This window comes from Agelaius phoeniceus, chromosome 7 (assembly GCF_051311805.1).
Source record: "Agelaius phoeniceus isolate bAgePho1 chromosome 7, bAgePho1.hap1, whole genome shotgun sequence".
NCBI classification, from domain to species: Eukaryota; Metazoa; Chordata; class Aves; order Passeriformes; family Icteridae; genus Agelaius; species Agelaius phoeniceus.
The window spans coordinates 35,364,930-35,377,943 of record NC_135271.1 but is presented as its reverse complement, the minus strand read 5'-3'; the positions used below and the strand labels follow the sequence as shown (position 1 = coordinate 35,377,943).

The window sequence follows — 13,014 nt, the reverse complement described above, 5'->3', positions numbered from 1 at the left end:
GCTGGATCCAGCCATTCTCCAGCATCCCCGTGGAGGGGGGAACGCTGTGCCCCCACCGCGACGGGGCCGGGCAGCACCGGGCAGGCTGGACCGCTCCTGGAGGGCGGGGGGCGCGGAGCGGGGTGTGCCTCCGCTCTCTGCCCCCAGCTATCCCTCCATCGCCCCCTCCCTCGGGTCCCCATGGCCAGCGCTGCCCCCGGGGCCGCCACCACCTAGTTCAGCCCGAGGCTGCGAGGTGGCTGCGGGCGCTGCTCGCTGGTGCCGGCCGTGTCCCCCCCCGCGGCGGTGGCGGTGGGGGCATGGCTGGCATTGCTCGCTGACACTCTATCTGCCAGGGCCACGCCAGCCGCGGGCCCAGAATAGCAGCGCTGCCCCGCAGATAGCATGGAGCAGCTCCGTGGCCCCGCCGCGTCCCAGGTACCGTAAGGCTGGGTGGAGGGCGCGGGCCGACAGACCCCTGACTGGGGACAGACCACCCCGGGGGCGGGAGAATGTGGGCGGCTGACTGGCCCCTTCCCACGGACATGCAGCCCTGGGGACAAGGACGTCCTTGCCCCAGCTGTGCCAAGCCCCTTGGGAACGGCTGGGGCAGGTGGTGCAGGATCTCTTCTCTGTGTTGGCTCTAGGCTCCTTAGGAAGTGGTCCCTTCTCTGTGCTTTCATTATTTTAGGGTGCCCTGTAAACTTTGTCTCTGTCAGGAATGTTTGTGGGCGGGGTAGCTCTTCCCTCTGCATGTGCTGCTGTGTTATATAGGGTGTGCTGGGGATTGGGGGAACGGGGTCAGCCATCCGGCCCTGTGGACTCCCTTCCTGGGCTGCTGTTTTGTTAGTATAGGTTTCCTGGGATGGACCTGGTCCCCGGGAGGGGCCAGTGGGGTTGGCGAGGCTCTCTGCACGGGAAGAAGTGAGAACGGAATTTACACCTTGGGATTGGGAGAGGATGGGTGCAGAGCCACTGTGGGACATGCTTGGCTCCAACAGCAGAGAGAGAAGGCAGGAGGTCCTGCCATCCATGTCCTGCTCTGGAGACCCCTGCTGTCTCCCCAGAGCAGGAGAACAAGCTGTGTGTCCTGGATTGGAGCTGCATGGAGACTGCAGGCTCTGGGGGTCCTGGGCTGGTGGGGGGTGCCCACATCCCCACCCTGAAAAGACAGTTCTCTCTGCCTGGCTTGGGTGGGCCAGAGCAACTGGGTGGGTGCAGGCAGAATCCATGGGTGGGGAAAAGATTGGGTTGATTCCTGCTGACCCCTGCTCACTGTGTGCCCCTCAGGTGGCGCTGCTGGAAGCTGTTGCGTGCCCTGAGGAGGAAGGTGGGTAGCAGGAAGAGTCTAGGTGTGTAGGAGGGGGGACTGCCTTACCATGTGACAAGTGCATTGGTCCTCTGCCCACCCTGCCCATACCCCTCTCCTCAGCTGGAGTCTGCCCCAGGCTGGAGAACTGCTATGTGCTGCCCCTGTGGAATAGGGAATAGCAGCATCTCCTGCTCTCCCCAGGCAGGAGGGTGCTGAGTCCCAGCAGCTGAGACCCAGCAGCTCAGCTTACTGGCTAGGGCTGGGGTGACTTTGCCTGCAGGGTTTCCAAAGGCTGTATGCCCCGGGGAGGAGGAAGAGGAGGAGGAAGAATACAGGAGACCTGTCACCTTCACACTGGGAAATGAGATACTCGGGCTGGGCCCAGAGACCGAATTTCAGACCCCTGATGCTGAGGTCTATATGCACTTCTTGAGGAGCCACTGCTGCTATGATGCCATCCCCACCAGCTGCAAGCTTGTTGTCTTTGACATCTCCCTGGAGGTGATAACCTGGGGGATGAGTGGGGATGGGCAGTGAAGAAGCAGGCTTGGGGATCCTCTGAACCCCTCTGCACTCTGCCAGCAGATCAAGAAAGCTTTTTTGGCACTGGTGGCCAACGGGGTTCGTGCTGCCCCTCTGTGGGACAGCAAGACGCAGAGCTTTGTGGGTGAGTGGCAGAAGCAATGCCTGGCCCCATCCCCTGCCTGGCAGAGCGGGTACAGGCAGCGCTGCCAGCCCCACGTGTCTCCACAGGGATGCTCACCATCACCGACTTCATCAACATCCTCCACCGCTACTACCGCTCACCTTTGGTGAGTGCCACGAGGAGGGCTTGGGGGATCGGGACACGCATGGGACAGGGAGTGGCTGTCCCCACCACTCCTGATCCCTTCTTAATCGCTAGACAATGACCAGGGGATGATTCCCGGCCAGATCAGCATCCACTTGTTGCTCCCCTGCCCCCAAAATGTAATCCCTGTGTTTGGGTGATGGGGCACGATGCCCAAGGAAGGGGGCAGTGTCTCAGAGTGCCACCATAGAGCCACCATGACCAGGGCATTTCCCTGCCTCCAGGTGCAGATCTACGAGGTGGAAGAGCACAAGATTGAGACCTGGAGAGGTAAAAATCATGTGGGTGGCTGGGCTGATGTTGTCACACAGGGCATGGAGGTGGGCTCTGGGATTGTGGGGCTGCAAGAGAGGGCTGGAGGACCTCCTCTCATAGCTCTCCCTGTTGGCAGAGGTGTACCTGCAGGGCTCCCTCCAGCCACTGGTCTACATCTCTCCGAGCAATAGGTGAGAGCCTGTCCACTGGGGGAGAGCACACCCCTTGCAGTGGGGTGTGTGTGCACCTGAACACAGCCCTGTCCCACAATGATGTCCACATCACCCACAGCCTCTTCGATGCTGTCTACTCCCTGATCAAGCACAAGATCCACCGCCTGCCTGTCATTGAGCCTGTCTCGGGCAATGTCCTGCACATCCTAACGCACAAGCGCATCCTCAAGTTCCTCCACATCTTTGTGAGTGCTGGGGTTGTTTGTGCACACTCATGGCTGGTGTCACAGGCAAGGGTGTCAAGGTACATGCAGGTGCCAGCCCAGCCCTGCCCTGTCCCATTGAAGGCTTCTACCATCCCCAAGCCACGCTTCCTGAAGAAAACAGTGCAGGAACTGTGCATTGGCACCTTCCGTGATCTGGCCGTCGTGGCTGAGTCTGCCCCAGTCTACACTGCCTTGGAGATTTTTGTGGATCGCCGTGTCTCTGCCTTGCCTGTCATCAATGATGCTGGTACCTGGGGAGGGAAAAAGTGACGTCCTCATCTCCCTCTGCTAGCAGCTCCAGCACCATCCCTGACCAGAACCCCTCTCCTGGCCCCTGGGCTGCCCCTTGGGTATGGGAGGAAAATGGCAGGTGGTCCCTTCTGCAGCCCCTGCACTGTTTCTCTTTGCAGGGCAGGTGGTTGGCCTGTACTCGCGGTTTGATGTCATTGTGAGTACCCTGCATGTGTGCATGCCCAGGCTCAAGTTTGGCCCCTTCCATGCACTGGTGGGGTGCTTATACCTGTCTGTGCCCATGCCAACCCACCCCACATGCAGTGTCATGTATGTGCCAGTGCACATCTGCTCTGTGCATCTCCTGGGCTCAGCGTCCCTTCTGTGGTGGCACAATGGGGTGCAAGGACACCTTGGGGCGCTGAATGGGGACACATCTATCACAGCACCTGGCAGCCCAGAAGACCTACAACAACCTGGACATCAGTGTGAGGGAGGCGCTGCGGCAGCGCACTGTCTGCCTGGAGGGGGTCCTCACCTGCTACCCCCACGAACCCATGGAGGACATAATTGACCGCATTGCCAAGGAGCAGGTGAGTGGCCGGGGTGCTGTGTGCCAGCCACGGCTGCCAGCTGCCCAGCCTGCCCGTGATGCTCTGCCCGCACCCACAGGTCCATCGCCTGGTTCTGGTGGATGAGAACCACTACCCGCGGGGCATCGTCTCCCTCTCTGACATCCTGCAGGCCCTTGTGCTCACTCCTGCAGGTATTGATGCTCTTAGCTCTTAGCCCACGGTGCTCCATCTCTCTCCACTTGCACCCTCAATTTCTCTCCACTTCAGGTAGGCACCACCCCCCCATTGCTGTGTGCCTGTCCCCTCCCTGCTGCTGGGTCACCTGCCTCTGCCCCATCCAAAGTGGTCCTGGGGGATGGAGGAGGCTGGGGCTGGGGTCTGGTAGCGCTGGGTGCCCAGGTGGGGACAGCAGGACGCAGATACTGCCTGTCCCAGGGGTACACAAGGATCACAGGGGATCCCTGGTGACTGTGAGGAAGGATGGGGGCACCTTCCATGGAGACACTCTGCCAGAATCCCATTCAGGCAGCATGTGGAATGCAGGTTTTGCAGGTCCCTGGGCTTTGGGCTAGATGAGGGTTTTGGGGTGTGATGCACCCCAAGATAAAAGCCTATTTTTTATCTTGCCTCATTCTCCTCCTGAGACCTGAGCACCTCCAGTGCCATTCCCAAAGGACACAGAGCGGACAGACCCCCACTCACACACCCCAGACCTGCTGCCCACCACTAGCCATAAACAAAATGTGGCCAGCCCATGGGCCCCAGCTGGCAGAGCCTCCCACCCCCTCCACTTGCAACAGCCCCAAAACTGTCTGTTCCAGAGACAGGGCTCGCTCCCAGGTGGCACTGGAACCACACTGCCTGGCCACCTGCAGCCAGCTCTGCTCACCCACTGCCTGGTGAATCCTCACTGGCTATGGATAGGCATGGTCCTGACACCCACTGTGGCACCTCTTTAGGGGTGAAATGAGGAGGGGGGAGCTGGCTCCAGTTCCCAATTGCTTCCCAAAGGTAATTATGCTTTTTGGGGTGGTGGTGGGCAATGGGTTGGGACAGGCCTGTGCCTACCAGTTCCCCCAGCAATGCCCACCTGCTCTGCACAGAAGGGGACTGGGGATGGTGTGTGTTAGCCACAAATGGGATATCCCCCTTGCCCCCCTCCCCCGATCACAGTGCATTGCTCACCCTGTCCCTGATGCCCACAGGGGCGGCTGTATCAGGAGCTGCAGGGGGCCACTGAGATGTCCCATGCCAGCCAAGCTTCCCTCCCTCCTACCCCAGGGCTTGCATACAAGCAAGGACTGGAGGAAAGACCCCAGTGTCCACTGGGAGGGCTGGAGGGGCCATGTCACAGAGTGGCCAGTCCAGCACTGATTGGAGGTTATGGTCTCACACGCTCTCTTGCCTCACAGGCATCGATCGATCCTCACTCTGAAGACACCAGGGAAATGCCACTGTCTTGTCTGACTTGGGGATGTCCTGCGTGACCTGTGAGAAGGAGGCTTGGGCCCGAAGGCTCTCTGTGGGGAGGACATGCCTGTTCACCCCAGTCCTCAGGCTCGTCTTGAGTCCAGGGCTAGATCCTGCTGGTCTTGGAGAGGCAGAAACACTGAAAATGGGACCCAGGGGTGCCTCCGGCCAGTGAGCACACAGTGATGCTCAGTGGGCACTGTGCTGAGGGACATGCCTGCAGCTGGGCAGAGGACCTGGCCACCCTCTGCCATCCTGCTGATGGATCTGAGCGTTTCTGTTGTGGCTCCCTCCTAGTGAACACAGTCCCGCTGTCTGTGCTCGGTGCCTGGTAGCGTAGGCTCAGCTGCACACACAGGCTTTTTTATTTTAGGGTCACATGGGGCTGGGGCTCTCTGGCAGAGGCACAGTCTGTGCCAGAGCTGGCAGCAGGATGGGCACTTGCATGGAGACCCTGTGCACGTTTTGGGGTGGGCAGGGGATATTTATTTATTTATTTGTTAGTCTGTTCAGCCTTGCTGTAACAAAACAGCCTGATCCAAGAACTGCCTCTTGCCTTTCTGGGGTAAAGCTGGGCATGACTCCTCTGGAGAGAACCAGGCTGGGGAAGGGGTACTGGCTGTTTGCCAGCAAGTTTGGCACTAGCAGGGTAGTACCTCGGCACATGTGGGTAGAACCAAGGGGACGGGGACACAGGGCATGCAGTCTTAATCATCTTGGTGCTGTGCAGATCCCTTCAGGACACACTGAGGGACAGAAGCTTTGGTACCAGCAAGGTTTCTGCCTGCTGCTTCCCTCAGTCCAAGAAGAAGGAACTTATGAGGGGTTCACTGTTAAAAATGTCCCATGCCCCATCCCTCAAGGCCTCTGGGAAAAAGGCAATGCATCCCCTGCCTGTGGCTGCTACCAGCTGTGAGCCTTGCAATGGTCCTGGCTTGGGGGTAGGGGATGCTGAGCTCATCTTTTTCCTCCTGCTTTGCCTGCAGCGAGCCCTGCCATTCCTGTTACTCCATATCAGCATCTCAGTGCAATAATGGCTGACAGTGGAAAGTCCCAGGAACTAAACACCCTTCCTGAGCCGGCTGGCTCTGCCAGGGGATGCAATACCAGTGCTGGGTGGTGACAGGCCTCCTCCCATCACAAGGAATGTGTTATTGCTGTGCTTTCCCAGGACCAGGGCTGGCTCTGTCCCTTGGGAAAGGTGCAAACCCCAAACACCACCAGCACTCAACCCTCCCCTGGGGGCAAGGGGAAAAGTGAGGCACAGAGAAGTTTCTGAGGCCAAGGTCAGCTGTTCAGAGAGGACCCAGATGTCCTGGCTCCGGGCACAGATCCACGCGCAGCTACACAAGGACAGGACGAAGGAGACACCGAATGGCTGCAAGCCCCCTCCCTGCTTTCCCCCAGCCCCAAAAGAGCTCCCAGGTTCCTGACACAGCCCAGCTGGGCACAGTAGGGGGGGGACACAACCCCCCTGCAGTGTGTCAAAGGCACAGCAGTTCCCCTAGCCTCCTGCTGATTTTGGGCAAGGGGCTACTAGTGGCCCAGGGGTGATTTGGGGGCAATCTCTCATCCCCCCCACCCTTCCCACTGTGGGGCTGTGAGCCCCCTGGCCCAAGCTGGCCAGGGAAGGGGTTTGCCTTCCTGTCCTCCTTGTGGGGCAGTAAGGGGATCTCCATTTGGCACCCAGGGTGGGGGTGGACGTGCAGTCAGGGGGCTCCCGGGCGAGCGATGAATTCCAGGTTGATGGGCTTGTCAGCCACCAGGACAATGCGGGACACAGACGTCACTTCTACGCCACGGGGGTCCGGCCGCACCTCAAATGCCTGGATCATCTGTGGGGAGAAGGGGTTGGCAGTGCCTCGGGGACTCCCTGGGACACCCATCCCAGCTCATGGCAAGATACCCAAAGTGAAGGGATCCCTACTTACCCTGGCAAGGGCCAGGTGCATCTCCAGCTCAGCGATGCGGCGCCCGACACACGCGCGGACCCCGTAGCCGAAGGGGATGGAGCTGAAGGGGTGGTGAGGGGAGCCGTGTCCCCGGAGCCAGCGCTGGGGCAGGAACCGCTCGGGCTCGGGGAAGTAGGTCTCATCATGGGACATCGCGTAGTGCGCCAGGACAAAGAGGGTCTGCAGGGGGGAATTGGGGGTTAATGACCCCGCTGAGTGCAGCGGGGGTCCCCACAGCACAGCCCCCACTCACATTCTTGGGGAAGAGGTAGTCTCCGATGACAATGTCCTTCTCATAGAAGACCCTGGCATTGGTGGGCACCACAGGGTAGACTCTGGGATATGGAGAGAGTTAGTGGGGGAGCAGAACTCATCTGGAGATCCAGGAGAGAGTGAGATGAGACACGGGCAGGACAAGGCTCAGCAGCTCCCCAGGGGGGAGGTGGATATTCACAGTCCAGAGGGACTGAAATCCAGCCTTGCCTCCTGCCTGGTTGGTGCATGCCCCCTGGAGAAGGAGCTGATGACCAGGACCTCAGGGCAGGGACAAGGCTGGGATGTACCTCAGAGTCTCCTTGATAATGGCCCGAAGCATCGGCAACTTGGGGATATCCTCAGCAGCAGGAAACCGGTCGGGAGGCACAACAGCTTTCAGCTCCTGGTACAGGGTCTCCTGGATGTCTGGGTCCCGGGAGAGGTGGTACAAAGCCCAGGACAGCGTGTTGGAGGTCTGGGGAGTGGAGCACCAGGGGGAGTGAAGGAATTGGGGCCAGTAGCTGAACAGCCTTGTGCCAAGCACAGCATCAGTATGGCACCAGAGAGCCCCTGCTCTGGTATGCAGAAAAGTCAGGGGTGAGGGGCAGCAAGCACAGGGGAGAGGGAGGCAGGGAGCAGAGGACAGGGTCTGTACTGACCAATCCCTGAGGGTTTGCCCTTGTGGAGCATCAGCCCCAACTGGGCTAGAGCTCGCAAGGGCTGGGTGGAGCATGGCCCCATGGGTTCCCTTGGGCATGGAGCACAGCAGGGATCCCCTGACAGCAGCTGCCTGGCTCTCACCGTGTCCACACCGGCCAGCAGCAACTCGGCCACGCTGCCATAGACCTCATCCAGGCTGAGTCTGCCACTGGCCAGCAGGTAGCTCAGGTAGCCAGACACCTCCGTGCCACGCTCCACCTGCCCCTCCAGCTCCTCCATCTTTCGGTCAATCAGTTTCTTGCCTGCAGGGACAGAGAGTAGGAACCAGAGCTCACAGAGCGAGGGCTGCCAATAAGACATTTGGCCAGGGACTGCCCTGCTTTTGAGGGTCCTTAGGGAGTCCAGTGCCACCACACTGGATCCCCACCATCACCACTCACCAAAGGCAAAGATGGTGTCCCAGCTGTCCAGGTAACGGTCCCAGAAGGGCAGCACCTTGCGGCTCCATCGGGGCAGGACGGTGGCAAAGATGGAGTTCTTGAACATGAGGTTGATGGAGTCAATGAAGCGCTGGGTCTCAGCAGGGACCTGCTGCTTGAGGCACCCGATGCGGGTCTCAAAGAGGATGTAAGAGATGCCTGTAGGGGACAAACAGCATCCAGACCTCTGGAGGAATGGGAATGGTGGGACAGGGCAGGGGTGAGGGAGAGGACACCCCTACCTTCCAGGGCAAAGCGGTAGAGCAGGTTGGCCACGTCCCCCACCAGCACCCCCGAGGGGCTGCGGCTCCGCTCCTCCCGCAGGCGCACCATCAGGTCTGACACCACCTCCCCGATGGCATCCGCGTACAGCAGCGCCTCCGAGGGCTTCAGCAGCCGCTTGTTGAGGACCTGGCGCAGGCGGTACCAGCGCTCCCCTTCCCTGGATGGGGACAAGGTTCAGCGCTGGGGGCACGGACGGGCAGGGGGCAGTGGCTGGCAGCAGTTCCCCAATCCCTGTGCACACACTCCCCACCCAGGCTGGAACCATCCCAGGGGTCATTCTGCCTGCCATGGCCATGCCCTTCTACTTGGTGGGGACAGGCAGCTTGCAGGAGTGGGAGTAATGCCAACTGCCACCTGGGCCCTGCACCTAGGGAAGGGGCAGGAGATGTATGCTGGCCCAGAGAGCGCAGCCAGGGCGGGACTCACTCGGTGAAGGGTCCGTAGGGCAGGCGCCGGGTGTCCCGGTGCTCCTTCCACAGCGCCATGTCGCTGCGCATGGGGTACTTGCCCTCCTGCCGCAGCAGCTGCTCCAGCACCACTGGGCTCCCAATGTTGATGTTCCTATAATGTCCGAAGGTTGACTTCCAGATAGGTCCATAAAGGCGTCGGGATATCACCTGTGATGCACACAAAGCATGGCAGGGCCAATGGGACAAGTTGGGTCAGATCCTCCCTGCCCCAACCCTGAACGAGCCTATCTGCACCCATCCCATGGACCCCTCTGCATCACCTCAGCTCATGCACCTGCCTCTGACCCCTGACACCCCCAAGCTGGCAGCATCCTTGAAGTGCTCTGCAGATGGCCTGGGCTGGTGTCTCCGGGCTCATTTCCTCTCCCAGCATTAAGTACACCAGGCACTGACCCCTCAGCACAGACTGGCACATCCTTCATCCACCCCAGAGATGCAGAGACAGCCTGGTGGGTCTTTTGGGGAAGGACGACCAAGAAGGGACAGCAGGGACAGAGACAACTGCCAAGCACAGGAGTGTGCTGAGATGCAGGACCATTGCAGCAACCACCAGCAGGGCTAAGTCCTGCTGCTTCCAGCATGGCCCAGGCTCTGCTTAACCTGGGGACAACAGTTGCTGAGTGAGTCCTTGAACTCACCAGCCAGTAAGGGTGGTTAATGATCAGCAGTGGGAGGGCAGCACCAGGCTAGGGCATGACTGGGCTGCTCCCAGAACAGGCTGTCACGTCCAGGGCATGGCCCTGGGGCCACAGGCCAGCTAGGGGATGTTCACCAGCATCAGCCCTGCTCTGGGCCCTGTTGGCTGCAGGTGCCCTCTCCTTGTCTGCAGCCACAGGTGCCATGCCTGCTGCCCTGGCCGGGAGCACCGTGACCTCCAAGTGCATCCCTTGGGGGCAGCTGGGCAGCCCTTTGCAAATGGATCTGCACAGGGCCGTGTCCAAATGCCACTTTCCAGCCCACCCAGGCACAGCCAGAGCCCCTGCAGAGCATGTCCAAGCATGGGGGGGATGCAGGGGACTTAGCAGGCAAGCCCTGGTCCCCATTCCCCGTGGCTGCGGGGATGCACGTGGTACAATCTCCCTTGGTGACTGTCTGCATCGCAGCCTGTGCCTGGATTCAGCTGGATTCGTCACCACGGGGAGACGTTCCTCGTTCCTCGTGCATGGTGGCAGGAGGAGGGGGAGGGACGGCCGCCCCGGTATGCAGGCAGCTCGTGGGCATGGGGCAGCTGTGCCCCGGCTTGGAGCCTGCCGACCAGCATCTGCTGGCAGCCAGGACCTGACACAGTGCAGGCCTTGGAGAGCTGGGCTGTGAGGAGCTAGAGCTGCCTGGATCTGGGGAAAGGCACCTCCAGAGCATGTGAGCATCTTTCTGCAAAGCCAGGCTGTGTCCCAAGGGCAGGAGGGAGCTCCAGTGCCTACACCCCAAAATCCCACTGTCCTGTGACAACACCTTCTCCAACCAGCAGCGCCTGGTGCTCTGAGATGCCAGGGAGGCCTGATCCCGCACGCTTCTCGGGCTGGTCAGAGCTCCAGGGTGCTGGAAGATGCCGCCTGGCTTGCAGCCAGCCAAGCCCATTGCTTGCTTCATCCGACGTATGAGGAAGTGTTGACAGAAAAAACAAATACCTCTGCCTACCCCTCCCCTGTCTTGTATCATCTGCCCAAAAACCTGCCCTGTCACCTGCACCCAAAACCGCTGCTCCCTCCAGCTGTCACAGCCGGGAGCCCAGGGATGCCAGGACCCTGTGAGATGCCCCCGAACCTTTGCCCTCAGCTGCCCGGCCGGCTCGGGGATGCTGGAGCAGCCCTGGGTTGGCTGGACCCTCCCGAGGTCACTCGGTTCTGCTGGTCCCTCTCTGCCTGCTGCCCCAGCATCACCCTACGGCGCCGGGTGCCCCCCACCGCCCAGCCCCTCTGCTCCCCGGCACTGCCGCCCCCGCTCAACTCCCTGCCGTCACTTGTCGGCAGCTAACCCCCTCCCTGGAGCCCATCTCCCCTTGTCCCCAGCCCGCACCCACTCCCTCCCCTGCAAAGCCCCCCGGGTCCAGCACCCTCCCTGCAGCCCCCCCGGCAGCCCCTCCATCCCACGCACCCCTCCGAACCCTCCTCCCCCCCTACGCCCCCGAGCAGGGTCGCCAGGCCCCCGCGCAGCCCGAGCCCCGCACGCCCGCAGCCCCGGGCCGGGCTGCCCCGGCGCACCTGCAGCCGGTGCGTGTGCAGCAGGTAGCCCCGCAGGAACAGCCAGACGAAAGTACGGAGCAGCCCCGGCCCCGGCAGCTCCTCCGGTCCCTTCAGCCGCGCCGGCCCCGCCGCCGCTGCCGCCGAGCCCCCGGTCCTGCGCGGCGGTCCCGGGCTGCTGCGCGGCGGCGGCGGGCGGGGGCGCAGGAGCAGCGGCAGCAGCGGCCACCGGGCCCCGCCGCTCGGGCCCGCCATGCTCCGTCGGCAGCGCACGGGACGGGGCGGGGCGGGGAGGCACCGAGGGTGGTGGGGGGCGGCACCGGGGGCGGTGCGGGGGGCGGTGCGGGGGCGGCGACCGGGCACCGGCACCGGGGACCGAGCATCGCGCACCGGGTACCGCGCACCGGGAAGAGAGAATCGCGCACCCGCTGCCTTGCGCAACGGATACTGGCCCCGGCTGCTGCGCTCTGGATGCGGGGTACCGGCTGCTGCTCAGCGGGGACCGGGCACGGGGCAGTCCGTACCGTGCGCCGTGTGCCGGCTGCGGCACACCTTCCACCGGGCCGTGGAGACCGGCTGCAGCGTGCCACGTACTCGGTGCAGCACACCGGCTACCATGAGCCATACACCGAGTACTGCACAGTGGTGACTGCTCAGCAGCATCACAGGCCAGGCAGCGGGTGCTGGGTGCTGGAAGTGGCACCAGCGGTGCCCAGTGCCATGTAGCAGGTACTGGGTGCCAGGTGTTGTGCCTGGTGGAGCTTTGCACAAGGCAGCTGGCAGCCAGCACTGACGTGGCACGGCAGGTACAGCGCCCTGGCACGATGGAGCCAGGTGCTGCTGTATCCTGGGCATTGCACATAGGCAGGGGGTGCTGGGCATTGTGCACCAGGCACGGGCAGGAGGACTGGGCACAGCACCAGCCAGGGCACAACATGTGCCAGCACTGGCATTGCGCTCTGGCACTGGATTTCACATCCCAGAACTTGCACACCTTGCATCAGCTCCAGGTTCGCCGCTGGGCTGCTCTTTATGTCTGCTTGCCCTCCTGGACTGAGCCCTCCTGCCCTGCTTCTGTTCCCTGCCTGTCACCCCCTGGGTCTGCCTTGTCCCCCAGCAGGGCAGGATGATGCTGTGGAGAGCTGGGTCCAAACCATCCCAGGCTCTCTCTCAACACTTCCTCCAGGCACTGCCAGCCAGGACCACGGGTGGGGAGACCTTGGTAAGCCCACTGTGGCTGCTGGCAGCACACTGGAGGGAGGTTTGGTACGTTTTCATGCCAGTGACAGAACAGTGCCAGCTCCTGCCTCAGGCTGGTGCAGGCCAAGCTGTCCAGCCCTGAGCAGGACCCTGCTGGGGTGTCTGGGACCATGCATGCAGGACGTGTCTGCTCTGGCCAGCCTGGGACAGTGGGGCAGGCAGGATCCTGTCCAGGTGTCACTCCAGGGATGTCCCACGCCATGTCTCTGGGACACCAGTGCTGATCATTAACTGCCCTTATCGGGCATTGGGTACAAGGTCCTGGCCAGGGAGGCTGTGTGAGGCTGGGCAGGTATCTGGGAGCCCCGTGAGTGGCTGTTCTTGCCCTCGGTCCTGTCTCACCAGGGCACCGGGAGTGTCCC

The 13,014-nt window shown here is 61.9% G+C and overlaps 2 protein-coding genes across 2 annotated transcripts; one reads left to right on the top strand and one right to left on the bottom strand.

Moving 5' to 3' along the window:
• Window positions 1–299: 299 nt before the first annotated feature.
• PRKAG3 (protein kinase AMP-activated non-catalytic subunit gamma 3) lies at window positions 300–5,890 on the top strand. The gene is made up of 12 exons (XM_077181558.1): window positions 300–417; window positions 1,270–1,309; window positions 1,572–1,792; window positions 1,877–1,958; window positions 2,045–2,103; window positions 2,366–2,411; window positions 2,533–2,587; window positions 2,688–2,814; window positions 2,917–3,082; window positions 3,246–3,283; window positions 3,513–3,659; window positions 3,739–5,890. Exons 1-12 carry the CDS (start codon window positions 385–387, stop codon window positions 3,853–3,855), a joined length of 1,131 nt encoding a protein of 376 aa, XP_077037673.1. The 5' UTR covers window positions 300–384; the 3' UTR covers window positions 3,856–5,890.
• A 493-nt stretch (window positions 5,891–6,383) lies between these two features.
• CYP27A1 (cytochrome P450 family 27 subfamily A member 1) lies at window positions 6,384–11,681 on the bottom strand. The gene is made up of 9 exons (XM_054636644.2): window positions 11,414–11,681; window positions 9,169–9,359; window positions 8,700–8,899; window positions 8,419–8,616; window positions 8,120–8,280; window positions 7,627–7,793; window positions 7,317–7,398; window positions 7,043–7,243; window positions 6,384–6,946 (listed from the first exon to the last, which is right to left on the bottom strand). The coding sequence occupies exons 1-9, from the start codon at window positions 11,645–11,647 to the stop codon at window positions 6,821–6,823; spliced, it is 1,560 nt and encodes a 519-aa protein (XP_054492619.1). The 5' UTR covers window positions 11,648–11,681; the 3' UTR covers window positions 6,384–6,820.
• Between the last annotated feature and the right edge of the window lie 1,333 nt (window positions 11,682–13,014).

Excerpts from the sequence above, each read along its gene's own strand:
- PRKAG3 (XM_077181558.1), top strand. The coding sequence starts at position 385 with ATGGAGCAGCTCCGTGGCCCCGCCGCGTCCCAG. Across the intron at positions 1,959-2,044 it reads CAAGACGCAGAGCTTTGTGG|GGATGCTCACCATCACCGAC; the intron begins GTGAGTGGCAGA and ends GTGTCTCCACAG. Across the intron at positions 2,412-2,532 it reads CAAGATTGAGACCTGGAGAG|AGGTGTACCTGCAGGGCTCC; the intron begins GTAAAAATCATG and ends CCCTGTTGGCAG.
- CYP27A1 (XM_054636644.2), bottom strand. The coding sequence starts at position 11,647 with ATGGCGGGCCCGAGCGGCGGGGCCCGGTGGCCGCTGCTGCCGCTGCTC. Across the intron at positions 8,281-8,418 it reads GGACACCATCTTTGCCTTTG|GCAAGAAACTGATTGACCGA; the intron begins GTGAGTGGTGAT and ends CTGTCCCTGCAG. Across the intron at positions 7,399-7,626 it reads ATTATCAAGGAGACTCTGAG|AGTCTACCCTGTGGTGCCCA; the intron begins GTACATCCCAGC and ends TCCATATCCCAG.